Source organism: Ursus americanus, chromosome 19 (genome assembly GCF_024610735.1).
Source record: "Ursus americanus isolate L20-20 chromosome 19, mUrsAme1.1.p, whole genome shotgun sequence".
NCBI lineage: Eukaryota > Metazoa > Chordata > Mammalia > Carnivora > Ursidae > Ursus > Ursus americanus.
In genome coordinates, this window is record NC_142145.1 from 24286585 (window position 1) to 24314552 (window position 27968).

The 27968-nt window shown below is 41.1% G+C and overlaps 1 protein-coding gene and 1 pseudogene across 4 annotated transcripts in view; both read left to right on the forward strand.

Moving 5' to 3' along the window:
* DYM (dymeclin) overlaps positions 1-27968 on the forward strand; it is a 341153-nt gene that overhangs the window by 252797 nt on the left and 60388 nt on the right. For 3 of the 4 annotated variants that reach the window (XM_087869834.1, XM_045790039.2, XM_045790038.2), the window contains exons 15-16: positions 8139-8321; positions 17658-17771. In XM_087869834.1, the coding sequence (XP_087725960.1) occupies positions 8139-8321; positions 17658-17771 (297 nt within the window). Of the gene's footprint in view, positions 1-8138; positions 8322-17657; positions 17772-27667; positions 27789-27968 lie in introns of those variants that run through there. The other variant, XM_087869835.1, reaches the window with a different exon arrangement.
* LOC123787376 (uncharacterized) lies at positions 2097-8132 on the forward strand (annotated as a pseudogene).

The following is a 27968-nucleotide window of genomic DNA, read 5'->3' on the forward strand; positions in this document are numbered from 1 at the left end:
TTAAATTATCTGGCTTTTCTCACTGGTAGGATAAGAGAGGCAGTCTTTGCAATCCGAAGCAGAAGCCAGTCCGGGTCACTTAGAGTGCTTCCTCCCATCCCCCAGTGAGCCCATTTATTTTACATTTGGACGGGCTGAGGCCCAGACGGTGACTTGTCCAGTCTATGGCAAAACTGTGACTAGAACCCAATCTAGAGCTTCTCTCCACTGACTTGCAGCTACCTCTGTTTTGCCTTTTTCCTTTTTTTTTTTTTTTTAAACTGGGCTGTAGCTCTCCTGTATGTGATTCTTAGCACCACTGACTCTTCTTCCAGAGAAGGAATGAAACAAGGGCACCCAAGGATAGAGATTATTTCCCTTTTGTGCACTAACAATATCAAAGATAGTAAGCCTTGAAATTTAATGCATTCTAGAAGAACCAGTAGGTTCCTTGGTTTAGAGAATGATTATTTTCAAACCTCACCTTCTACATTTTACTCTCAAAGGGTATTTGTTGAGTGTTTTCCCTTCCAAACTAACGGTGACTCCGTTCAAGGTGCTAGGGTGATCTAAAGTAAAATTCTGGATTTTACCGAAGTTCGAGGTCATCCTAAAGCTTTTTCTACATTAATTACATGTTTGGTTACTCTAATAAAATTTGCTTTCTAAATTCAGTATTTTCCACAGTCTTTATGGAAGCTGAGACTTAAGAATAACTTCCACTCAGGTGAAGTGACTTAGCAAAGGTCACACATCTTGTTATTGGCAGAGCTGAGACTGTAATGGGGGGCTCTTCTCTCTGATGAGGGGTGAGGGAGAATGTCAAAGCCATTATCAAAAAAAGGATACATCTTCCTAGAGAGTTATTTTACTTTTCATAGGATGTGACAAAATAGTTCTTTTTATAATAAAACACCAATATATTTTGAAGAAGAATGGAAATGAACACTAATTCTTAAGGCAAAATATCAAATTTTAAAAAACGAAACAGAAAACTCGAGGCTTGGGTGTATGCTCATTCTCTCCCAGTAGGAGGGCCTGGGGAAGTAGGAGAAGGTACTGCCCTGCACCCCACTTTGTGCCCAGTGTGGGTAGCCTGCTAGGGTGATGTGATTGTTGGGAGCTGCAACTGAGTTGGATTCCATCGGAACATTCCTTTTTTGTGAGTTCTATGGCTGTTTTCCAAGTATGGAAAAACATGGAAAGTTAGCCAGTGTCCCCTAGCAGCCACCATTCTCTGGCCTTCCTGCCACCAGTAAGCATGTTTTCAATAACAGACTTCCCAGGCTTCTAGTGTAGGCTTGTGGGCCATGTTCAAACCCTGTCCAAGGAATGAAGAAAAAGACCACATCATTTTTACATCCCCCCATAAGAACGGTGGTGCCATAACTCTGCCTTCCCCCTCCCTGCCCCCCTTCGCTTGGCCCCCATATTATTAAGGTTACACATTGTCTCCTCTGGTCACAGGATTTAGTCTTCAGCTGTGGTTTTGCATGTAATATAAAGCTAATTCTTGCTATCAGAAGCTGGATATTTGGGGACAAATCCAGTTCTGTCTAGAAATAACGTGGTCACAAAGCTTTTTAGTATGTGTGCCAGTAAATTAACAGCATAAAGATAACAAGAGTCTATCACCAAATGATTGGCTTTGAAGGCCATTTGTACATTAACTTTAAAAAGAGGCTTGCCTGTGCATTTCCTCCCCCTTCTTCCCCACTTTGGCAAAGTCCCATTAATTTTGTTGAAGGTTTTATTTTCTGCTGAAAATGCAGGAAATTTAGACAACTCTCTTGGAACCCCCCCAAAACTAATACAAACAAGATACATATGCTTCTCTTAAGGAAACTAAAAATAAATGATTTGAAACTATTTAACTGTATAAATTCCCTCTTAAAAGGAAAAGGAAGTTTATATAATGAGGCAACTCTGAGTACTGTTGACAGGGTAAGATACTCCCATAACTGCCAGCTTGTCTGTTAGACATGAAATCACAACTTAGCACAGAACTTGTTTAGTGTTCATTACCAACATGGACAAAAACCATCAGAAGCATCTGAAAGTGGGACCATTTTTTTAGGGTACTTGTTTTAACATTTGAGATTTTCTGTAACAAAATAAGTATGCTTTTTTTTTTTTTTTTTTTTTTTGGAGAAGAAAGTCTGATCTGGGATCCATTTCTGGAATGGAAGCTGTATGTACTTAAAAAAAAAAAAAAGAAAAGAAAAAAACGTGAATGAAAAAGATGTGATATTCTCCATGTATTTTGCTGTTCCACCAGTGAGCCATCAGATTTTATCTCTGACAAAGCCAATTTTGACACAATACAGAGGAAACATGGTTGGTTTTTAAAACATGTCTTTTTATAAAACCTTCTATTATTCCATAAATGTAAGTCACCTTTTCTATACGTCTCCTCTAGGGGACCAGTTTTGTAAATTAATGGAAATGGGATCTGGGGCTTATATTTAACACTAAGAAATGTGGTTCTGAGTTCTTCGTAGTTACCGTAATTGAATTAATTTATCAACTTTGGAAAGGCATTTATCTTTTTGTTCTTTTTATAATAATGTCTAAGATTAAAATGATTTTTCTTCTTTCAAATACATTGTTTTACAAAACACATGATACTTATTGTGTGTTACATACTATTTTAAGGGCTTTACAAATGCTACCTCCTTTAATCGTCATGGGAAAAAAATCAAATAGCAACCTTCTCTAAATACCGTTTGATATTCTGACACCCAAATGGTGATGGGATTAGATAACATTTAGGTCTGCTTAAATACTGAGATTTGGACGATTTTGTAATTGTAAAGAAACTCTTAATCAAATTCATGCTACTTTTTCATCTTTTTACAAGTAGTGATTACTACCCAATAATGCTTTTTAGAAATGAAGCATAAAGGATTTCGTTTGCCTGTTGCCATTCATAGTAGATACCTGCCCAGAATCTGATTCAGTCATAGTAGCAACTTAAAAGATTCAAATAAATTTTAAATGATAATTATTGGGATAGTTTTCCTTGGGAATTAAAATTAACCAGAAGTTTGATAATAGATAATTAGATCTCTTGGCACCTTCATGCTGTGAAGAAGTTCCTGCTGCCCAGAAGAGACCATGTACAGAATCAAAGACCCTGGTCCCCACTCTTTTCCTCACAAGCCAGCACCAACTTGCCAGCCACGCGGGCTGTCATGCCAGGAGATCCTCCAACCTCCAGTTGAGCATCCCCGTGTGAAGCCACAGGGAGCAGACCTACTGGCCCCATCAAGCCTGGCCCAAATTATTAGCAGCACAAATGATCATTGCTCTTCTAAGCTGCTGGCTTGGGAGTGGTTTGTTGCCCAGCAATAGGTGTAACTGATTTACAAGTCACAAAACATGACGGTAGCGTAAATGGAACGTACCAGCAGTAACAAATGTAAGTGAGTCAGACTCACTTAAAATTCAGAAACTTCTCAGGTTAGATCTACAAATTATAAAACCTAAGCCATGTAGTTGCTTTGAACTATATATATTTTCAGTAACACAGAAAGTTTGAAAATTAAAGGCTTGAAGGTTATAGATATACCTGGCAAATGCTTAAAAAAAAAAATGAAGACGGTAAAGCAGTATCAGTAAAACATACACTTTAATAAATGAATTGAGAGAAACGTTACATAATGATAAAAATGTTTTTTGAAAGATGGCAATTACGAACCTAGAGTCACTCTGAATATATGAATCGCTTGGGAGAATTGATAAATCCTTTCCCATTTTGGGAAATTTTGACGTAACTATTCAGAAGTGATGAATCTTTCGGACGGTGAGTGTTGAACGGAATAATTATACGTGTGGGTGAGAATGAGGGCAAAAGCCTTCCTGCATTGTCAGCGTACATGTATTGTCATTGCTCTTTAAGCAACGATCTAGCAGCATCTATTAACAGTACAAATCCAATATTTTCACCAATCCCCGTCCTGGAATCTATAGAAATAGAAGGACAGATCTACCAACATGCTTATTGCACCCTTGCTCATAGAAGTAAGGAAACAGAAATAAATTGGATGCCTGTTAGTAGGAGAAATGTTGTGATACATTTTACATATGCCATAAACCAATAATACATTGCTGCTATTTTGCTTTTGAAATCAGTTTTCTTTTTCTTAAATTTTTTTTAAAGATTTTATTTATTTATTTGACAGAGAGAGCACAAGCAGGGGGAGTGGCAGAGGGAGAGGGAGAAGCAGGGAGCCCCCCGCTGCGGGGCTCAATCCCAGGACCGTGGGATCATGACCCAAGCCAAAGGCAGACACTTAACCGACTGAGCCACCCGGGTGCCCCTGAAATCACTTTTCTTTCAGAATGATTAAAAATAAAAACGTCAGTGAAGCGGCTGCAGTGCCGAGCAAAGGAGGCAGGAAGCCGAGTGGGAGCAGGGGCTGGGTGGGCACCATGGCCGGGATCACGACCGTCGGTCGAGGTGGTGAAGCGCAAGATCCAGGTTCTGCAGCAGCAAGAGGAAGAGGAGGAGCAGCAAGATGACGCAGAGGAGAGGGCCGAGCACCTGCAGTGGGGAGTGGAGGGGGAAAGGCGGGCCAGGAGCAGGCCACCTTGGCCTCCTTGGACCATAGGATCCAGCTGGTTGACGAGGAGCTGGACAGCGCCCAGGAGTGCCTGGCCACGGCCCTGCAAAAGCTGGAGGAAGCAGAGAAAGCCGCTGATGAGAGCGAGAGAGGTACAGAGGTTATTGAGAACCAAGCCTTAAAATGAAGAAAAGATGGAAGAGGCAGATCAGAAGTATGAAGAGGTGGCTCGGAAGTTGGTGATTATTGAGGGGGACTCGGAATGCCCAGAGGAATGAGCTGAGCTGGCAGCGTCCCGTTGCCGGGAGATGGATGAGCCGATCAGACTGATGGACCAGAGCCTGAAGTGTCTGAGCGCTGCTGAAGACAAGTTCTCTGAAAAGGAAGACAAAGATGAGGAATCGATAAAGATTCTCGTGGATAAACCCAAGGAGGCAGAGACCTGTGCTGAGTTTGCTGAGAGATCAGTAGCCAAGCTGGAGAAGACAGTTGATGATTTGGAAGATAAGCTGAAAGGCACCAACGCGGAGCCCCTTTGTACACAAAGGAGGCTGGAACGGACTCTGCTTGACCTGAATGAGATGTCGAGCATCCCCATCCCGCCCTGCTGCTGCTTCTCCCTCTGACCCCCCGACTCTGCTCCAGCCTGCCTGGAGCTGGCCTTGAAACCAAGGGCTAAAATCTTTAACTGGAAGGCTGCTTTCTCTTTTTGCCGCCTCTCCTACCCCAACCCCTGTGTCTTTTCTTGCCAAACTGTCTCTGCCTCTCCCTAGAGATTCCAGTTGGGCTTGAGGCCGAGCACCGTTGGGAACAATGTCTAAGGGAATGTGAGCACAATGCAAAGTGTCTTTAAAAGCATGTCGTAATGTACACATTTTGTAATTATCTTTGTTGTTTTTGTTGACGTACCAACCATTTGTAAAACATTCCAAATAATTCCACGGTTCTGAAGCAGCAGTCTAGCCCCTTCCTCACATTTGGAAAGTAACTTTTCAGCCTAATGCATACTGCCCTCCCCACAGAGGAGGGAAAGCGGCAGAGGCCCACCTTACTGAGAGCCAGAGCCCAGAAAGACCTACTCTGGGAAACTCATTGCTCTGTCCAAAGTACCAGCCAAATTAGAGAGATGATTCCAGGAGGGGTTGGCCCAAAAAGTGTGGCTCAGGGTTTCAGCTTTAAGGTATCTTTGAGCAACTTTATTTTTAATTTTTTTTTTTCCATCAGAAGTGACCAAGGGGTGGTTTGACTCCTCCCCAGCACAGTAATGGCGCCACTCCCTTTGGATCGGCTTGGTGTAATTTCTCATGAGCCGTCTACCATGCGTAATTCTGATCTTTGTGTCTCTGTATTTCGTGTTTTTCCCCTCTGGCTGCCTTCAAAATTTTCTCTTTGTCTTTGGTTTTCAAAGTTTAAGATGATGTGTCTACCTGTGTGTTTTTATTTTGTTTTGTTTCGGGTGGATTTGGGGGATATTCTCCGAACTTCTTGGACCGCTGTTTGATTCTTTCATTATTTTAATGCTCAGCCATTACCTCTTCAAGACTCTGTTAAGTCCACTGTTGAACCCATCTAGGTGTTCTTTACTGCTAACACCATGTATCTTTTAAATTTTAGCATTTACATTTGTCACTTTCTTATAGTTTTCAACTCCACTGAAATTCCCCATCAGTCCAAACATATGTATACTCATAGTAGATTTTGTAAATCATAGTTTGTTTAAATTTCTTGTTTGATATCTTTATTATCTTTGTATCACTCAGTGTGATGCTGCTGATTACTTTGTCTCTTGGATGTGGGTTGTTTTTACTTGTTTTTGTTTGTCTCGTACATTTTGGTTGAATGCGGACGTTATACTTTGTATATGTTGTACAGGCGGAGATCAATTGTGTGGGAGTAAGCATAGCTTTTTATTCGCTGGACCAGATAGTAAATATTTTTTACTTTGCAGGCCATACAGTCTTTGAGGTATACTTCGTCTGTCACTGATAGATTAATTTCTTTCCGTTAATATTTACATGGTATATATCATTTTCCATCCGTTTGTTTTCGACCTAACTATATTTGAAGTGAGTTCTTACAGGTAGCATATGGTTGGGTCTTGTGTTTTTTATCCACTCTGCCAATCTTTAGTTTTAACAATTTAGAACATTTGCAATTAATGTAGTTATTGATAGATATGTTAGAGCTTAAGTCTGCTGTTTTACTATCTGTTTTCTGTTTGTTCCCTCTTTTTCTTATGTCTGTCTTGTTTTTCTGCCTTCTCTATATACTTGAACAGTTTTTTAGAATTCCATGTTGATGTATGTATAGTATTTTTGTGTGGATCTCTGGGTAGATTTGCTCTAAACAGTATCTATGCATGACTTGTCACATTCTAGTATTGTTGACATTTAACAGTTCAAGAGAAAAGTAGAAACCTTTTCTGTCTTCACATCCCTTTGCCCTCCCTGGTTTATAATATAATTGTCTTAGATATTCCCTTATATACATTGCGAACCACATCAATGTTTAATTTTTTACTACAACTTTGAAACATAATTTAGAAAACTCAAGAGGAAAAAGAAAGTTTATTGTATTTACCTGTATTTTTGCTCTTTCCGTTGTTCTTTTTTCCAAGAGATTTGTTGATTGTTTTTGCTGTCTTGTAACTATTTCATGTTTAGATTCCCAAAGACTGTTGACTGAGGAAAAAGAGACAAAACAATAGGCTATTTATCTGTAAATAGAAAGATTGAAATGACAGTGTAGAGAAGTGAGGTCATGTTCTGAATTAGGCACTTTTCTTGGACTTGGTAAGACCCAGCCACCACTTTACACTGTGAAAGTCTAATGATTTAAGGTGATGCCATGATGAGAAGGCGAGGAAGGATCTAGTAAGTGAGAGGCTGAGGAAGCCCCAAATTTCCTTCCAGATGGGCAAGTCTGTAATTTATTATGTTCGGTTCCCAATTATGAGCATCTGAGTTCAAAAGATTTTTACTCATATACTTTAGTAAGTGATAAACCTAATTCTAAAGATTCTTTTTTTTTTTTTTAATATTTTATTTATTTATTTAACAGAGAGAGCCAGCGAGAGAGGGAACACAGGCAGGGGGAGTAAGAGAGCAAGAAGCAGGCTCCCAGCGGAGGAGCCTGATGTGGGGCTCGATCCCAGAACTCTGGGATCACGCCCTGAGCTGAAGGCAGACGTTTAACGACTGAGCCACCCAGGCGCCCATAATTCTAAAGATTCTTGACAAAAGTCACCTGGAAGAGTTCTTTTGCATTATCTTTTCAATGTTATAATTTTTTTAAGATATTTATTTATTTATTTATTTATTTATTTATTTATTTATTTATTTATCAGAGAGAGAGAGCACAGACAGGAAGAGTGGCAGGCAGAGGGAGAAGCAGGCTCTCCTGTTGAGCAGGGAGCCCGTGCGAGACTCGATCCCAGGACTCTGGGATCATGACCTGAGCTGAAGGCAGACGGTTAATCCACTGAACCACCCAGGCGTCCCAAATGTTATAATTTTAAAGCAGTTACTCTTGTTCTGATTAATTCTGTGTTAAAGAGAAAAACACTGTGGTGTGTGGCTTTTTTTTCTTTATTAGGCACAAGACCTGAATGTCATCGAAGAAGTGATTCGAATGATGTTAGAGATCATCAATTCCTGCCTGACAAATTCTCTTCACCACAATCCAAACTTGGTATACGCACTGCTTTACAAACGCGATCTCTTTGAACAGTTTCGAACTCACCCTTCATTTCAGGATATAATGCAAAATATTGATCTGGTAAGTGTAAATGGAGATGTTACCATTCTTTTTTAAGTATCAAAGCAGCAAAAGTTCAACAAACCTTGACAAAAAACTATGAAAGTTAAAATCCCTACTTTGAACATAAAGTATATTTGTAGTCTGTTCTGCCATGAGAATTATATTCTCTCTGTGTGTGTATCCTTTGCCAGTTTTTCTGTTGTTTATCTTCATGCAGATGCTTGATGTGTTCTGGATTCTAGGCAGATTTCTTGATTACGTGTTACAGACATCCAGTCACAAAGACAGCTATAGACTTTCAGGCATAACTCTGAAACGCTTCTCAAAATGGTCAAGCAGAGCCGAAGAAGTTTGCGTTTCCATCCTTTTCTCAGAGCTCTGCTTCCTGCTTCCTGCTGCAGCCGTGTTGTGCTCTGTTCTCCTGCCCAGCTGCAGCATCTTCTTGGGGATTTCCTTCACTTGGCTCCTTTGGTTGACATTGGCTTCTGTGTCTTCCTCTTTCTTAGTTTCCTGCTTCACGTTGGCGGGAGCATAGACTGCGTAGTAGCTTTCTGGGAAAAGGGTATGAGTGAGGTATATTTCATTTTAATTTTCAATTTATAGATAAAGAAACCAGCTTAGAAAGATTCTTACTTGCTCACAGTCACACATTCAGAAAGTCATAGAGCCAGGACTCAGACCAGGCAGTTCGATGAGAAAGCCCATGCCCCTGTTTGTAATCATCAAGCATAACTACTGTACCCTTCACTAAATGTTCCCACAGTTTCTCACTCACTGCCTGAAAACATCGAGCCATATCCACAAACCTGGAGACTTCACTGTTCACTTTCTCTCTCAAGATCACTTCTGATGTCAAATCAGTCTTTATTCCACCAGTGATAGAACTGAGAATCCTTCTTAGTAACAAGGCGATTAACAGTTGACGTCCTTAAAAATATCTCGGAAAGACCATATTCGTTTTGGAAAAGACACACGAGAACCATGAAAACTTAGTCTCCTTTGAAAGAAGTGAAGATCAGGGCGAAGGTGAGGAAACACAAGGGACCCCACTGTGTCACACGGTACATGACCATATGGAGATGGAAGCAGGGTGTTAGTTGGACTTACACCCAGTGCTCAGTTGCCTTTGGCTGGCAGAAGAACGGGCCACTTACACTTCCCTGTGTTCAGGGAAAAGGGCGTCTATGGTAAACATTTGGCCATATGCTGTTATGTGCTTCTTAAAACTAGACAAATAAATGCCTGAATGTTGTTGAGCACCTGCTAAGTGCTAGGAATGAGGCTAAGTACTTCTGTATACATCTCTTTTTTCTTCTCCCTCCCCCCTTTTTTTTTAACACATTCTTCTTAAACCAATAAACAGTAAACTAGGTATGATTATCCTGCTTGATGGATAAGAAAACCAAGATGTTGAGAGATAGTTTCTCAGGTGATTTTCACACAAATCCCAGCCTAAGAATCATTGTCTTAATGATGATTATATATTTGCACGGGTCTTGATTGCGGGTAATTTGCATATACAGTGTCTCATGTGACCCTTAAGCCATCCCTGTGAGTGAGGCAAAGCAGGGCTCGAGGGGAAAAGTGGTTGGCCCAGGGTCACTTAGCCAGTCAGTCCCTCAGCCAGGCCTTGAAGCCAGGTCTTCAGATTAGAAACTCCACGCTTTCAGGGTTCACTTGGATAAACCTAGAGTAAGATTTCGAATGAGCACGCTTTCTGACAACTTTTTGTTGAATACTGCCATCCAAAATAGTGCAGGCACAATGGAAGTTCATTCAAAAAGCATTTTAAACTCTTTTGCATATTTTGAAAAGAATGCCATGAGAGAGATATAAATAAAATCTCTACTTTTTGCTTCTTTCAGCACTTTGCCTTCCCCTTCCGTGCCCTAAATGCCCCTGAAATTTGGCTCAAACAAGCCTTTGCTATATCTTTTTTCATAGAGTTAACCTTGAAAAGTATTGGCAAAGGAGACTATGAATTACTGTTATTTTTAGCTGACAGGGAGTTCAGAGTTGATATTTTTCATTAAGACATTCAGCAGTGTTGAATATCTGAGACAGGAGGGACTAACCTCGGAGCACTTTTAACTTCTGCGGATCCTTCCAACGTGTTTTCCAAATGACCAGATTTCTGTTAGCTGCTGCTGTATATCCTCCCCTCGAGCGCACAGGTGATATGATCTGGCTGAATTAAGTAACAGGACAATAGAATTGTAACGCCAGCTGGGAGAAGCTGTGAAAGGAATTTCACAGCTAACTATAAGGGAAGAGCAGGGGCAGTGAACAGCAACAGTTGTGTAGTGTGTTGAAGGCAAGAAGGGTTTTTATCTCTGGACGGTATAAAAGTCATTTTAGATTTTGTGTATTTCCAAACCCAGCCATTCTTACTGAGCTCCAGACTGGTGTGTTCAGTTGCCTACCCGACAATCCCACAAATGTTGAAGAAGGTTAAATCAGAATTCTTTGTTTTCTTCAAAAAATCAAACACAAAATAAATCAGCTCTTTCTTCTGCCGTCTTCCTTTGTCTCAGTAAATGACATCAATATCTACTGAATTTCTTAAGCCAAAAAAAAAAGAAGAGGAATAATGAGTGCTGGTCGGAATAGGGGTGGGAAATTGCAAGTCCAAAGAGCACAGTCAGGGAGGCCTCTCTGAGAAGGTGCATCTGAGCCAAGACTTGAAGGAGGTAGAGAGTGAGCCATGCAGATATCTAGGGTCAGAGTGTTCCAGGCAAAGAGAACATAGGGGTGGGATGGGGGTGGGTCTGTGTCTCCCTTGGGAGCGATAGGTAAACCTGCTTACAGACCATTATAAAAGATTTGGGTTCCCTAAGCTCAGAGTTCTCTTCCTATAATGTAACCCACTACATGTGAGGGAGTCATCCATCCCTCATCGAACTACCTTTGTGCAAATTGGGGCTTGGGGAACCCATAAAAAAATGCTAATGTTCTGGTCACTGCTGGTAACAGCTGTCCTTCATCACTGACCCAGAAATCTCCATATATCCTTCCAGGATCCACAAAACAGTGACTGACTTGTTAACTTGCAGATAGGGCAAAATTATTCAGTGCTTGACAATGTGAAATGGTATAATATTATTTGAAGGTAGGCTGATAATTGCAAGATGAATATTATAAACTCTAGGCCAACCACAAAAAAAGAAAAGAGAGAGAGAGAGGGAACTGGTATGCCAAAGATGGAGATAAAATAGAATTATAAATTATATTTAATCCAAAGGCAGGTGGGAAAAGCAGACTAAATAATAGCCCAAAGAGAAATGACAAGCACTGTGGGAGATTTAAATCCAGTCATGTCAACAATCATATTAATGCCTCAATTAAAAGAGACTTTCAGAGTGGATAAAAGGTAAAATCTATGTGCTGTCTATAAGAAACTCACTGTGAATAGAAAGAATTAGGTAGGTTAAAAGTCAAAGGCTGAAGTTTTATCACGCAAGCCCTAATTAAAAGAAAGCTGGAGTGACTATATTATCAGCAAAGTAGACTTCATTAAAAGAAGCATTACCAGAGATAAAGAGGGACACCATGTAATGATAAAAGGGTCAATTTAGCAAGGGAACATAACAACGTCAGATGTGGATCCATCTAACAACAGAGCTTTCAAAATATGCGAAGCAAAAACCGATAGAATTGCAAGAAGAGATTGGCAAATCCTTAATTATAATTGGAGAAGTCCTCACTTCTTTCTCAGTAACTGATACAATAAATAGAAAATTACTAACAATATAGAAGACCCAAACAATACTGCCAACTTGATTTAATTGGCATTTATAAAACTTTGCACCCATCATCATCAGTGTACATGGAACAGTCCCTGAGGTAGACCATACACAGGACCATAAAATAAACCTTAACAAATTTAAAAGACTTAAAATCATAATAGAGTATGTTGTTTGACCACAATGAAATTAAGCTAGTAAGAAAGTAAGAAAGGTATCTGGAAAATACCCCCAAATATGTGGAAAGTAAGCAGTACACCTGTGTATCAGAGAGGAGGCCAAAGGCAAAGAGAACATATTTTAAAGTTAGCAGAAAAGAAACTGTAATATATCAGAATTCGTGGGATACAGCTAAAGGACAATTTATAGTATTAAATGCTTCTATTCGAAAAGAAGAATATCTTTTAAAAGAAATCTTAAATAAATAAGATTGCACATTAAGAAACTAGAAAGAGTAAATTTAACCCAAAGTAAGAAAAAGGTAGGAAATAATAAAAAAATAAGAACAAAAAAGTCAATGAAATTAAAAAGGAAGAAAAGAAAATCATTGATACCAAAAGCTTGTTATTTGGGAGGGAAAAAAACCTACCACTATAAAACTGATAAATCTGTAACCAAACCAATCCAAGAAGAAGAAAGAAAACACAGATTACCCATATCAGGAATGATAGCGGGAACATTGAAAGGCTAATAAGGTAGTATTATAAATAAGTTTCTGGCAATAAATTTGATGACTTGGATGAAATGGACAGATTCCTTAAAAGGCACAAACTTTCAGAGCTTACTCATGAAGAAATAGATAATCTGAATAGTTCTATATCTTTAAAAGATACCAAATTAGTACTTAAAAATTTTCCAACAAAGAAAACTCCAGGCCTGGGGCGCCTGGGTGGCACAGCGGTTAAGCGTCTGCCTTCGGCTCAGGGCGTGATCCCAGCGTTACGGGATCGAGCCCCACATCAGGCTCCTCCGCTATGAGCCTGCTTCTTCCTCTCCCACTCCCCCTGCTTGTGTTCCCTCTCTCGCTGGCTGTTTCTATCTCTGTCAAATAAATAAAATCTTAAAAAAAAAAAAAAAGAAAAAAAGAAAGAAAACTCCAGGCCTGGATGTCTTCACCCTTGAATTCTACCAAATTTTTAAGAAAGAAATATTACATGGAACACTACGTCAAAGACGAATGATGTACTGTATGGTGACTAACATAACATGATAAAAAAATTTTTTTAAAGAAATATTACTATTCCAGTACAAACTCCTCCAGATAATACAAGAAGAGGACATACTTCCCAGCTTATTTTATGAGGACATTATTACTCTAATGCCACTCCTAGACAAAGACCTTACAAGAAAAGAAAATTATAAGTCAGTATCACTCATAGACACAGACACAAAAAAATCCTCAACAAACTACTAGCAAATCAAGTCTAGCAATGTATCAGAAGAATAATGCAGCATGCTCAGTTATCATATATCTCAGGAATTCAAGGCTAATGTAATGCACAACATTAAAATACTAAAGAATTAAAACCATACGATCATCTCAGTGCGTGCAGAAAAAACATGTGTCAAAATTCAGCATTCTTTCATGATAAAAGAAAACTTTGCAAACTATGAAAACTTCCTCAACGTACTGTTTAAATTTTCTGGAAATAATAAAATATTTTGAAAGAGGAAAGTTATACGTATTCACCAAGTAAAAACAGAAGAGTTTTAAATTGACCCTCATTATGTATTAAACTGATAATGATCATGTTGGTTTTAACCAGCAGACTTTCCCGGAATTTACTTTCAGTCGATCACACTTGCTGCTTCTGTCTGGTTTGATTTTTCCTTAAGTTTCACATGTATTATAATTGTTTCCTATGTGATAGGTAGGGCAACTTTTTCATTTTATAAATGAAGATACTGAGATATACCTATCTCATGATAATGACAGAAGCTGACATTTCATGAGCCCTTACTGTGTGCCAGGCATTGTTCTTTGCACTTCGAAGGTGTTAACTTATTTAATTCTAACAGGCCCCCTCCACGAGGCAGGCATTCTGTCTTTGCTCACTTATAGATCAGGAAACCAAGGCACCAGCAAGTTAAATAACCTGTCTACGTTTATAAGCAGAGCTGGGAATTAAACTCAAGCTTCTGACACCTGGTAGGCGCTCTGAGCCACTGCATGACTTTGCATATGGTAGCTCGTAAGTATCAGAGGCAGGACCCAGACTACACCTTCTGACTTTGAGCACTTCACAGTCTACACTACCGTGATGTCTAATCTGTTCGATTATGCCTGTTTAATCTGCTTCTTGTCCTCCAATTACATTGCGTCTTTCTTGAAAATACCTATTTTCTTTGTAAATCTTCTGGAGATCTCTCCCACTGAATAGGTTGTTAACACATGTATTGATTAAGACACAAAAACTTGAGGAAAAACCAAAGATCAATGAGAAAACATGTGTATTTTACTTTTCAAAACATGTTTATTGTCTTTTATAAAAGAAAAGAAATGGCTTAGCTCTCTACTTTTACCTCTTGGAAGAGTGGCCGTTTAGCAAGCAAGAATGCCTCTCTGATACAAAACCTCATCTACCCTACAAAAGCTGCTCGTTTCTTTTTTTTTCTTTCTTTCTTTTTTTTTTAGCTTCTCATTTCTATAAATCTGTGTTCTAGTGATCACTCACTGGTTTCATAATAAGTAGTTAAATGTGATTTTGACATTACTCAAAGGGTGCAGCTGATTAATCAGAACATGACCTTGGATAATTATGTTCACAACTAATAGCATAATTGAAGGTAATGTGCTGTACTTAGATTTCAGGAATTGTGGCCAAATATGGTGGGTGGAGGGAAGCTGTGTAACACCCACGGAGAAGAACCTTCCTCTGAAAGGTTGCCTTTGAATTGCACTAATATATCATTCATTCCCATTTCGCTAAAGGTTTCACTCTAAATTTTTTCTGTTATTGACTGTATCTTCTGCAAACATTTTCAGAGGGGAAAAGGTTCATCAGTCTTAACCATTTTAATGGTTCCTATGAAAGTTGATAAAAAGCCACCTACCTGTTAAAATCATCATTACTAAATGTGCTGTTGTCTGCAAAATTCGAACTAGGTGATAGGAAATACAAGTTGTATCTTTGAATAAATTGTTTCACATTCTTTATCAGCTCTTTGGATTATGATGAGAATGAATTACTAGAGGAATACATGGTCCGTAGTAAACATGCAGTAGATGTCCGTTCCCTTTGTTTTTGATGCATACATTTACTTCTCTTCTGGAAGTTGGTAGTCGTTATTATCTTTTAAAGTAGCGTGCGTTCAAATGAAAGAACAGAATATCAGCTTAGATGCCCTTCAACAGTGACTGGATTAAGAAATTGTGGTCCATATATACAATGGAATATTACTCAGCTATCAAAAAGAACGAGTTCTCAACATTTGCTGCAACATGGACGGCACTGGAGGAGATAATGCTAAGTTTTCACTTAAGCAGAGAAAGACAATTATAAGATTTCTCTCATCTATGGAACATAAGAACTAGGAAGATCGGTAGGGAAAGAAAGGGATAAAGAAAGGGGGGGTAATCAGAAGGGGGAATGAAGCATGAGAGACTATGGACTATGAGAAACAAACTGAGGGCTTCAGAGGGGAGGGGGGTGGGGGAATGGGATAGGCCGGTGATGGGTAGTAAGGAGGGCACGTATTGCATGGTGCACTGGGTATTATACGCAACTAATGAATCATTGAACTTTACATCAAAAACCAGGGGTGTACTGTATGGTGACTAACATAACATAAAAAAAAAAAAAAGAATATCAGCTTAGGACATACAAATGAGAGCCAGTTTGAAAAAAGGAAGTTACTTAGAAAGTGAGTCTCCTGCCTATACTCCACAGCTGTCCTGGTGGGAAGGCGATTTCCTTGAGGCTTAGAGGCAAGTCTGTGTAGACCACAGACTGAACCGAAGTAGATTCCCATTGCATGACTTCGTTCTTTGTTGATCTGACGTGTCTGTACGCTCTCACGTTGGTCTGAAGTATCTTTGTTCGAATGCTGTGCAAGCTGCTTAGCTTCGAGTACACACATTTTGTTGTCTCCATCAGCAGTCTCCAAAGTGGGTGGGTCCACATACCCCAGAGGTTGCGCCCACAGTCCGTAGAAGCATGGGAAGAGAGTATCAGAGCTTTTCTTTCTTCGCCTAAAAATAAACAGGTCGAGTTTTCCTAATTTTTAGTATTGGCACGGACAACCTGCCAGGCTTTAGCTGTGCCCGCTGCGGTACTCTAGGTATCCGGAGGAGGAGAGGGGAGTTCTTGAAATTGGAAGGCTTGGCTGACACTCTCACCTTTCATTCACTTATAGGTCCTTGTAATGTATATTATTCACTGTTATAATATCTAGATTTAAGTAAGTAAACCCTCTAAAATGGAGGATTGGTATGGTTCCTGCAAAAGAACCGCAAGTCAAAGGCAATACAACAATATAAGTACATGTGACAAGAAGGAGATAGCAGAGCTGATATCCCCCTCGTCCTAGAACAGGTGCTACATTACAGGGTAGAAGCAGTGATGCACCAGTCTCATCTCACCGGAGCCGAACGCACAGAAATGATCAAGCAGCATGTTTGCGTTACGGATTCGGATTTACTATGATAAACAGTGTTCTTTGACCAATACTGTGTTTGCTGTTGATAATGTGAAGCCTTCGGGTTTAGTAAGACAGAGAGAGCTAATCATCCAGATTAGTTTTAATGATCATATTTTAAAGAGTATAAAAACTATTTTGTTTCTACAGTTAGGTAATCTTTTTAAACTAGTTTTTGTCTTTTACATATAAAATAGAAAACCTGTAAATGGAAATGTTTAATTTTTTTAACAAAACACTTTTATATTTTTACATGTCTGACTATAAATACTTAAGGTTACTCTCTTGAATAAAAAAAAAGACGTATAGTCTTCTTGATTTATTAACATCATGATCTTAAAATGATTTCCTCAAAAAATAATGACATTCTTTTAGTTTTGAGGGACAGATGTTAAAGGACAGTGTTATGTTCAGAATGCTCCTGTGTCACTAGCGTCGTGCTCCGCAGTGCAGGCTGTGCTGGGACACGAAACAAAAGAAGTCCTAGCTTGCTGTTCATTAGCCCTGTTGCTCAGGGATAAGAGCGTGGTGAATAAATTAAATTCATAAACCATCCCCCAAACATCATTTTAGCCATTATCTTCAAATTCCTTTCTCATTAAGCCTTTTTTTTTTTTTGAGAGTTACTAATAAGCCTCAAAATTGATAGGTTTTAAGCTTTAGCTTTCTCTTCCCACCTTCTGAGGGGCGCTGCCGTCTAACTGAAATCTAAATAAATGGGAGGGGAGGCCGCACCCTGGAAGAGCAGAACTCAGGAGGCTGGCCGAAGCCACGGTGCGGGTCATTGGCCCCGAGCCGTCCGAGGCTGGCTCGGACGCGGTCATCAGACCCCTTCAGACAGGACCGCGAGGAGGAGAGCTGGTGAAGTCAAGCCAGGCTACTCGAGGAAGTGGGACCACCATGTGAGCAAGGCGCCTCCTAAAAAGACAGCTTGTACATCTACTTGTTTAAAAAAGAACACTTTCCATTCCAGGTGATCACCTTCTTCAGCTCACGATTACTGCAGGCGGGAGCTGAGCTGTCAGTGGAACGGGTCCTGGAAATCATCAAGCAAGGGGCTGTCGCGCTGCCCAAAGACCGGCTGAAGGTAAGCCCGGGGAGGGAAACCCGCACTGGAGAATCGCTTGGGCTGAGCGTTCGAGCAGGCTCTAGCCTGAGTCGTCCCACGTACTAGTCCTTGTGCTAGAAAAGGCTCTGTAAATACTGCCTCCTCTACCCCATACTGGTACAGAAAACCGTGCTACAGAGGGAGTCTGACGGTCTTCCCACAGAAAACGGCCAAAGAAGGACTAACACCTTCATACGCTCAGTGATTCATATACTGTGAATAAAGAAGCTCCTTACTTTTTTGTTTTTTTGACCCAGTGAAATAATTCGGTCTTGTAGTATCAAGGGTTGATGGGAAGGCACTGCTGGTGGTAGTGGTGCCGACTACAGCACTGGCCCGCACATGGTGTGTCCTCAGTGCTCCGTGGAGCTCTGAGTGTCTAGTTACTAATTCATTCCGTCCTCACAAGTCTTAGAGGTCGGTAGTGTTTTGCCCTAACTTTGCAGATGCACAGAAAGGTTAATGACTTACCCAAAACCACACAACTAGAAAACTGTGGAACTGGGAGATTCGTACTCAGGCAGTCTGGCTTCAGAGTCCATGTTCCGGATCCCCACACCGTTCACTGCCTGCCTGCATGTAGCTCTGGAAAGAGAAGCGTTTCTTGGGTAGGTAGGGGAACTAGTATATCTTAAGAAGGCACTTCCAGGGGCGCCTGGGTGGCGCAGTCCGTTAAGCATCTGTCTTCGGCTCAGGTCATGATCCCAGGGTCCTGGGATCGAATCCTGCGTCAGTCTCCCCGCTCAGTGGGAAGCCTGCTTCTCCCTCTCCCTCTGCCTGCCACTCCCCATGCTTGTGCGCTCTCTCACGCTCTCTGTCAAATTAAAAAAAAAAAAATTTTATTAAAAAAAAAAGAACGTACTTCCATTTGCATGTTAGCATGTTTCCAAAGTGATCTCATGATATAAAACTCACACTCCAAGACTAATTTTCTCATAAGAAAAGATGTGAAGGGAACATCCTGTGGGGACATAGGAATGTACAGCACTAGAGCCTATTTTTGCTTTAATGCTTCTTATTAATGTTTGCCTTCATCACCTCTAATTTTTTTTAGAGTGCTCATTCCTAAATTAAAAACACAGGGCATCCTAGTGCGACGTGTGGCCTTCTTCATCAGAGTGTTTTATCACGACTAACTTCTTCTGTTCCAGGGTTACTGTTTTGGGGGCCGTGTTTTCAGCTCTCACAGAGCAGCACTGCTGCTGGATGCTTGAGAGGGATTGTTGTAGGAGATGAAAATATTTGCAGTTATAACAACAGAGTTTACAAAATAATAGCACGTGAGTCATCAGAACCACTTAGAGAAGTTCCATGGAAAGGAAACAGCGGTGGGGCTCGTGTTTGTCGTCTGGGGTGGTACCGCCGTGTGGCAGGAGCATGAACACTGATGACAGCTCACCCGACCCTCCCGCTCGGACTTGCCTCGCTTCCTGACAGTTCTCTAAATGTAAGGAATTCATATGGTTTCCACTCTTACGTAAAGCGAGACTTCAGAGGGTTTTTTTGTTCTGAGGGCATGTGTGTGTGCGTGCACACTTTTTTCCAGTTTACTTGAACTACTCCATGGGAACCAGTACAGAAATCCATGAAGATTGGAGTGGCTGCTCGCAGGAAGTGGTGGATCTTGGTGTCTAAGCTAAGTCGAAAGAGAAGTGGAGCTATCAGGAGGCTGGAAGGAAAGGGTCACAGAGGCATCGGGAAGGGGATTTTGAATACAAGCAAAGAGTGGGTGCGGTGGAAGTCATGGAGAGGGGGCTAACGAACAGTATATTTAGACTGAAGACATCAGAAGTGGAGCACATCTCGGTGATGACATGGCCTGGCTTCGGCCATGGGTGAGGGATGGAAGTGCTATGCCTGTGAATGGAAGTCAGTGTGGTTGGGCCAGCTCATGAATGGGAAGCCAAGGAAGGGTCATTCGCATAGGCTTCATAGTCCCTCAGGACAATAAGCCATGGAGTGGAGGGAAAGACTATGAGCCAGATGCCGGAGTCAGCGGGCCTGTAGCCTAGAAGGCAGTAGGGGGCAGCTGCATGGACCAGAGGAAGCTGGTCCCAGCCTCCTAGGAGCTGTCCCTCCCTCAATTTGTTTTTTTTCTGATGTTTTCACATGATTACATTGAAGTTATGCATATTTGACAAAAGTACCCTAGGTACTTAAGGGTAGAGGAATAATAGCCAGGAAACAATAATGAAAGCAAAGCACCAACCCCATCTCCAGACCCTGAAGTCTGGAATGTGAAAGAATGAGCAGGCTCTAACTTCGAAATGCTCCTGGGGAATCAGACTCCCAAGGGGAGAGCCAGGTTTCACTTAAAGAAGAAGTAAGGATGGAAGATTGCATGCAAGGACTGAGAATGTAGGGATATTTAGCAAGCCTGAAATAGGCGTTCAGAAGGGCACTGTGGAATATGGGAGCCATGTGGCCGAGCATCACGTTAGTGAACAAAGCTGTGTCCTGTTTCTCCTCAAACTTTTGCCCACTGATTTTATCATCCATCAGTGGATCCTACCTGCACAGTTCTACTGTGGCAGTCACCTAATAATAATTTTGTATTTTGTTATAGATTATAATTCAGTACTATCACTTATTTACTTTGTTGCTCAAATTGTTCTATCCTTGGCCCGTGGGAGCTCCTCCAGGTTGGATCCGGTGTCCCTCTGACTTGCCCCCTTCTTGTTTTGAGCACGCCTCTACTTTTCTGGGGCACAAGATATTTCGGACTCATCTTGTGTTTTTCCTGCCCCAGTCCTGGAATCAACTACTTCTCCAGGGAGCTCTGGTTCCCCCTTCTTTTTCTTTTTCTTTTTTTAATAAATGGTATTTCGGAAGCAAGTCCTGGGCACTAGGCCACCTTCTTAGAACTTTATGTACCATTCCACTTGCTCATCCTTCCCCCATCTCCTTTCTGTTCTGTGGACGGCCAGTGCTTCTTCACTGTGCTGTCAGACCAGGTACTTTTCTTCTTTTGTATCTGTCCCTCCCCGGTGATAAACCTTAGCTCCTATCTTCTGGCTTATTGCGCGTTACTCATGTCTTTAGTCCATTTTTTCCTACTCTTTCCAATCCCAGATTTTACTTTCTAATTCCTTTGGTGAATGCCCCTGACCCAAAGGCCCCTCCATGGGCCATAGCAGATACTGAAAGTTAATTAGTTCTCTACAGTACTTAAAGTGAAGTGAATTATAGTATACAGGCTATATATTTGAATGTTAATATGTTGTTCATTCATTATACTATATCCAGAAAAAAAGTCTTGTCTATATTGGAGATAGTAACATATAAATGAAAATATAACTCTTTGTTTTTCAGGATTATGGCTAAAGAGAGAGATTAATTGATCTGTGGGAGGTCCCAGGCCAGTTAACTCTTATTTAGAGCAAGATTCTATGGAGACCAAGGTCATGGATAAATCCCTTAGGTGGGCCAGTTCATTTTTGTTCTGAAACATAGCAAGAGACAATACTGCTGACGCTAGCTTACCATCTCACTCTGTGGTTGCAAGAGGGACAGATGATGGAGGAGGGATGATTTAGTTTAAAAAAAAAAAAAAAAAGAATAGAGAAGCAAGAAAGCTATCCCCAGTACTAGAAAAGAAACTAAAGTTATATTTATTCACAGATGGTGAGTCAGCCTCAGTTGGTTTAAATGATAGCACATTATTACCACAGATGTTACCAGGAAAAAAAAAAAGCTGTTTATCTTTATAATCAAGTCTTATCTCAATTATTTTAATCATCTTTTTGGATTGCGTGTTTATAATAAAACGAATCACTTAAAATCTCTAGAGTTTAATTCGTAGAATACTGCTGTATCTAGAGCTGATTGAAAATTCAAGCTGTGTGTTGAATAATATTTGTATTATACAACATGACAGCACATTATTTTGCCTTTTGGGTGGTTTACTAATATATACTGATAAAATAATTGTCGGGTATGTAATAATAGTTTTGTATGCAAGATTGATATAAAAGAGGTTGTTTGAAATTGAAAATGCTGTTTTAATAAGGTCTTCATGAAAGTGTGGAATAGTATGCAGTTATTGATTTGTTCTTTCTTAAAATATAAATTAAACATTAAGAAAATTCAGAATTCTTTCCAGCTACCCTTTGGGTTGTGAAGAGGAGCACAGTGCTTCTTACTCATGAGAAATAGCTAATGTCAACTGAAAATGAGCCAAAAGTTTTTGAAGTTCCCCTTGCATTATACCACTGAAGCCAAATTTGTAGAAGAATTATTCTTCCAATTTTGGGCAAGTAAACATGAAGATCTGGAAGCCCATGGCATAGTAATTGACTTTCAACCAAATAAAATATTTTTCAATCAGATGTTATTTGACATAGCCTTCTAAAATATTTGTGTAATATCCTGTGTGGGAACATATACTCTTTGGATAAATCTGTCTATATAGTTAAACAACTTGGCTGTTCAGAGTAAATAGTATTAATGTCATTCTAAACATCCTCTTCTTACTGGTATTCCGTGAAGTCTGGGAAAGGCGATACCAGGTAATTAGTTTTTTCAGACTCTGGTGCATAAACAGAGACATAAAGGACAGGCTCTGAAATCCTAAGTTGCTTATTTCTCCTTTAGGGTTTGGAAGGAAATAAATAAAGTTAGTGTGTCCTCCGGGAGCTGAGTTAGAAGCCACAGCTCGAAGTTTTCACTGTGTGCACAACAGGGCATGTTTCCTGGCTCCCATTTAGCTTGCTAGCAGGCAATCCGCATGCCGTGACGATGGGGCCAAGTGCATCCGGGTCTGTGTGGGGACAGACTCTCTCCACTGCCATGCCACCTTGTACTCAATTACACACAGTCTCCAGGTTCCCTCTTTTCTTTCGTTTCGTGAATTATCTGTCATTTGAGAATTAAGAGTTTGACTGTATATCTAGAGTTTGAAAAGTAGATCATGTTTTTCAGGGGGAATTAACCAGAAGATAGCATCCCTTTTAGCGTAAATAGGAAGCTATGGAATAATATAATTACTGACATTAACTGAACTTTTCATTTCATTCACCTGATAAACCATAGGAATTAAAAGTGGATAGCCAGTGTCACACTAAATTATTTTTAAAGCCTTTATTTTATATTCACTTTTTAGAATACTCTTTGTTATATAAAGAGAAATACGGCTAACTGAAATTTCAAGAATTTTTCATAGCTTCTTAATACTGACTTGCTTAAAAACTGCCCCCATTCTCCTGTTGGAGTCTCTCCGCATCCCCATCCCAAGTGTCTGTCATTTCTCTGTTCATTCTCTATCCCCAGAGCTGGTTTCTGAGGGCCACCCTGGTATGCCCACTTGCTGTTGGGTGTCCCGCCTCCAGGTCCCACAGAAACTACCATTAGCAGGTCCACAGCCACACTATTCTATGTCTCCATGGATTTCTACCCTTGGAATGTAACCAGCCGGCATCCTCTCTAACTCAAAAGTGCCACTAGACCCTGAGTTCTGTGAATTCTGATAATTTCCCAAATCTCTTTTCCCTCCACATTCCCACTCCCCCATTTTGCTTGCCCGCATCTTACGCAGTCTGTTACCGTAGCCTCCTAACTGGTGTCCCCACTTCCCCATTCTTCCTCCCGAGGCACCCTTAGTCCTGTAGCCAGAGGTGTCTCGGCACACACGGCTGTGATCCCACACGCAGGGCCCCTCGGAGCCTCGTTCTTGACTTTGGTTCTTGTTGTCCCTGTGGCTCCTATGCTCCAGACTGCTGACTCGCCTCCACACGTACGGTATTGTTGCACATCTGTGCCTTCCTCGTGCTGCTGCTGCCTCCTCCCTCCTGTCCTCCCACCGTCTCACAGCTTCGCGGCTTTTTGTCACATGAACCGCTCATGCTTAAGTTCCACTGCAGCCCACCGATTCACCCAGGCAGCATAGACACTGCATAAATTAACTTTGCCACCCCCTGTCTTGATTCCTTATCTCTCTCTTTCCTCTCGGCCAGAATATTGATTTCTCCTTTGGTTCTTTGGCTCTCCTTATCCATTTCACAGCATTAGAGCAAAGCTCAAAAGGACTTAGTGCTACCCAGTGAGAAGTGAGGATTTTCTCCCTGACATGCTGTACCAAGGGGCTGTCGGCCCAGGCTTTGGGGTGGAGAGGGGGAACCCTGGGGCTGTGCCTGCCCTCAGCACTAAGCTCCCCCAGCCAATTGTTTCCCATGTATTTTGCCCTTTTTCTACCACCCATGTACCTCTGTCCCCAAATTCACATCTCAGACCGTATTCGTTCCCTTGTTCCTTTACTAAATTTTCGTCATCATTGGTAGTACATATAACCTACAAATAACATATTATAATTTTAAAATGTGGTTTGACTGTTTATTCCATCCCCAGCTAGTCCACTTTATTTGTTTTAGAGATTTTATGTATTTGACAGAGAGAGAGCGTGTGCACGTGCACACGCAGGGGGAGTGGGAGACAGAGAAGCAGGCTCCCCAGTGAGCAGGGAGCCCGATGCGGGGCTCAATCCCAGGGCCCTGAGATCATGACCTGAGCCAAAGGCAGACATTTAACCGACTGAGCCACCCAGGTGCCCTTCTAGTCACTTTTAAACAGGACATTGCCAGGGCATTGTTGGGGGAATACAGGTGTCTAAGACACCAACCTGCCCTCAAACGAAGTGTCACATTTCAGGAGAGAAAAGGCACCACTTGCAAAGGTCACTCACAAAGCACAACCGTCTATGCTGCATGTCGAATGAACGGTATAGAAGTTAAGTTCTGGAGGAGGTCAGAGCAAGGAAAGGAGACATCACTGGGAAGATCTGAAGGAGAAACCTGCACTTGATCTTCTCTGTCTTGAAGGGATAGTGAGGTTTCCATAGACTGAGATGAAAAAGGAGAAATCCAGGCAGAGGAAATTTATGGGTGAGTAAAAGAGAAGACCCAAGGCAAGTTCAGCTTCGTGTCCCGCTGAAAGAATAGGAGTCTCAGATTCCCGCCACCAGATTCATGTGGTTGGTATTATTTAATGACACACTAATGTCATTAGACTAGTGGCTTTCAAACTTTTTTGACCACCACCCACAACAAAAAATGCATCATGCACATTTCTACACAACTGAAACAAAAGTTTCATAAAAAATAAAAGTTTCATTTGCCCTTAGTAAATGTGATGAGCTCTGATATTTCCTATTTCTTTACTTTTTTTATTTGCCAGACCTATTAAATCAATTTAATGGTCCACTATTATTTAGTGACTCAGTGTTTGAAATAAGCATTAGATCATTGGTTTCCAAAGCATAACCCTTGAACCAGCGGCATTAGCATCCCATAGGAACTTGTTAGAAATGCACATTCTTGGGCCCCACCCCAGAATTGCTGAAGCCGAAGCTGGGACCCAGCTGTGCTCAAACAAGCCCCAACGGTGATTTCTGATGTCAGCTCCAGTTCGAAAAGCATGGCAAGAGATCATTCCCTGCAACACACCAGTGCTCTCCACTCTTAGCACGTCTGCACTGGTTTCTCTTCCCTGTCTCCACTACTCTCCCCGATGTCTACACTCCCTCTCACTCTCCAAGCCGCTGAAGCCTGTCTCCCTGAGACCTGCCCTGACCTCTGGTTTCAGTGTTCACACTTCCAGCCCCCCTAATTCTCCTGTATTTTTTCTTTCTCCACGTTATTTATTACCTACCATACTGTGTACGTATTATTCTTCACCCAGATAATGGAAGCTCGAGGAGGGTAGACCTTCATGGTTTGTTAACTTGATGTATCTGAAACTATATTGGCACATGTGGGCGCTTTTGTATTTACTGAACGGAAGGGAGGCAGACAGAGAAGGGGGTCTGCTGACCACTGGGGGGTGGTCCAAGATGCTGCTTCAAGTAAACATTCTTCTTTGGAGAACAGACTTTTTGCAAGGTCAACTTTCATGCCAAAATACCAGAGTGGAGCAAAGTTCAAAGCAGAGATCTAGTCACTTGGTAGGAATAGTTACATTTTTTAAGCCTATAATATTATCCCACACTCATGCGTTCCGAGAGCTACAAAACACCGATCTGACCCCCACTTCAGTGCCCCCAGCAAGAGGATACTGCCTGTGCAGACTGGCCTCACTGAATTTTTAGTGGTATCTCTTGGCTGTTGCTGCCACTGATTTCATTATAGTTCAAGCAGAGGAAACTATTCAGATAGTGACCTCATTCTATTTCTGAATCTTTCTTGGAAAGGGAAGAGCATGGTGGAGCTACCGGGCCGATGTGAAGAATACAGAGCTGCTCACTGAGTGCTGCATTCTGACTGATCGCCCTCTGCTTGCCTCAGGACACGTAGAGCGTGCATGTTCTCAGGTCCAGACACACACTGATAATAAGCCGGCCACTTTCCGACAGGGCAGTGAGAGATCCGGGGCCCAGCACCATCCCACCAGCCACCAGCCTCTTCCTCAAATTCAGTCTACTGCTAGCTTGTAACTACTGTAATTGTTCCAATGGCCTTGTCTGACTTTTTTCTCCTGTATTTTTTTTTTATGATTTTAGACTTAATGTTTTTTCTTACTATTTTCTCTCTTCTTTTTGGAATATTATCAATTCCTTTTTCCTTTTGGCTGGATTCTAGGAAGCATTACATGTGAAAGGTACAGGTCTGTGCTGGGCTTCCATCCCAAGAAAAGGGACACTGGTTACATTCCTGTTGAGGTTGCCCCAAACCCAAAATGATCTCTGCAGAAGTTTGAAAGTCAGAGTGGCTCTCCCTCCTGTTCTAAGCTTTTTGAGTTTCTTGTCTGGGAAAGACAAAGATCAAGTCTTACTCCTAAGTTATTTCTGTGTCTTACAGAACAATAGACACAAATTCATTAGTGGTTCAGGAGCAATGCTGGCAGCTGATTTTTAGGACCATTCGATCCCCCTATGAAGACTGTCTTAGGAAATACGTGATCTCAAATGTTCACATGCACGCCTGCACACACACCCCCAACCCACACGCGTGCAGGACGTTGTTCTAGCTTTCCAAGTCACCAGTCTACACATTGTTGGGAAAGCAAATGGGAAATCTTATCCAGGGAGAGTCAGTCCCTCAGTCGAATGCCTCAGAGCAATTCTTTGAGGACAAGGACTGTAGGAAGCATGATAGAACTTTGATAATGTGAATGTTGGAATCCTTTCTGTATGGGAGTTATGTAAGAACAAATCTCACACTGTTCCTCCTTTCCATCAAGGTGAGAGTTTCTAGAGCACTGTTTTCAAATGCAGATTTCTGGGTCACCTCAGGTTCTCAATGGTTTGGTGATGAACTTGGGAATCTGTCTTTATTATTTATTTTTATTTTTTTAAGTAGGCATCACACCCAGGGTGGAGCCCAACATGGGGCTTGAACTCCCAACCTTGAGATCAAGACCTGAGCTGAGATCAAGAGTAGGATGCTTAACTGACCGAGTCACCCAGGCACCCCATTTTTTTTCTGGGAATCTGTCTTTTTAAGTGGTTCTCTGAGTGATCCAGGTGATTTACCAGATTGGGGAATCACTGTTGTATGGCGTGGTTTTCTCCAAATCTCTGCCCTCATAAAAGCTAAGGAGATGATGGCTGGGGGTTACCGGTTAGCTTTGATAGAATCAGAGTGGTTTTATCTTCCTTTCGTACAAAAGACAGAGAACATTTACATAATTAAAGTAGAAGATTTCTTTTATATATAACCCCAATATAAGATATCACAGTTACTTTATAAATTAAACAAATAGTAGCAAAAAATTAAAGTCTGTCTTTTAAAATGTCATATATGCTCTTCATTCTGACATAAGTATCCCTCTTTGGCTCTTTTTCCTTTGTTGTTTATCATCTAATTACATCTATTGAGCCCTTGCTCTGTGCTAGATCTTCTGCTAGGTTTTGTTTTGTTTTAAGATTTTGTTTATTTATTTATTAGAGAGAGCGCAAGGAGGAGGAAGAGGGAGAGAGAATCTCAAGCAGACTCCATGTTGAGCGCGGAGCCTGACGCGGGGCTCGATCTCATGACCCTGAGATCATGACCTGAGCTGAAACCAAAGGTCAGACACTTAGCAGACTGAGCCACCCAGGCGCCCCTCTGCTAGGTATTTTTATATGGGTGTTCTTATTTAGTGTTCCCAACAACTGTAAGAAATATAAAAATAATTTACATTTTGCAAGTGAGGAAATAGGCTAAAGAGAATTTAATGGCTTATCCAAGATTATTGCAGTCCCATCTT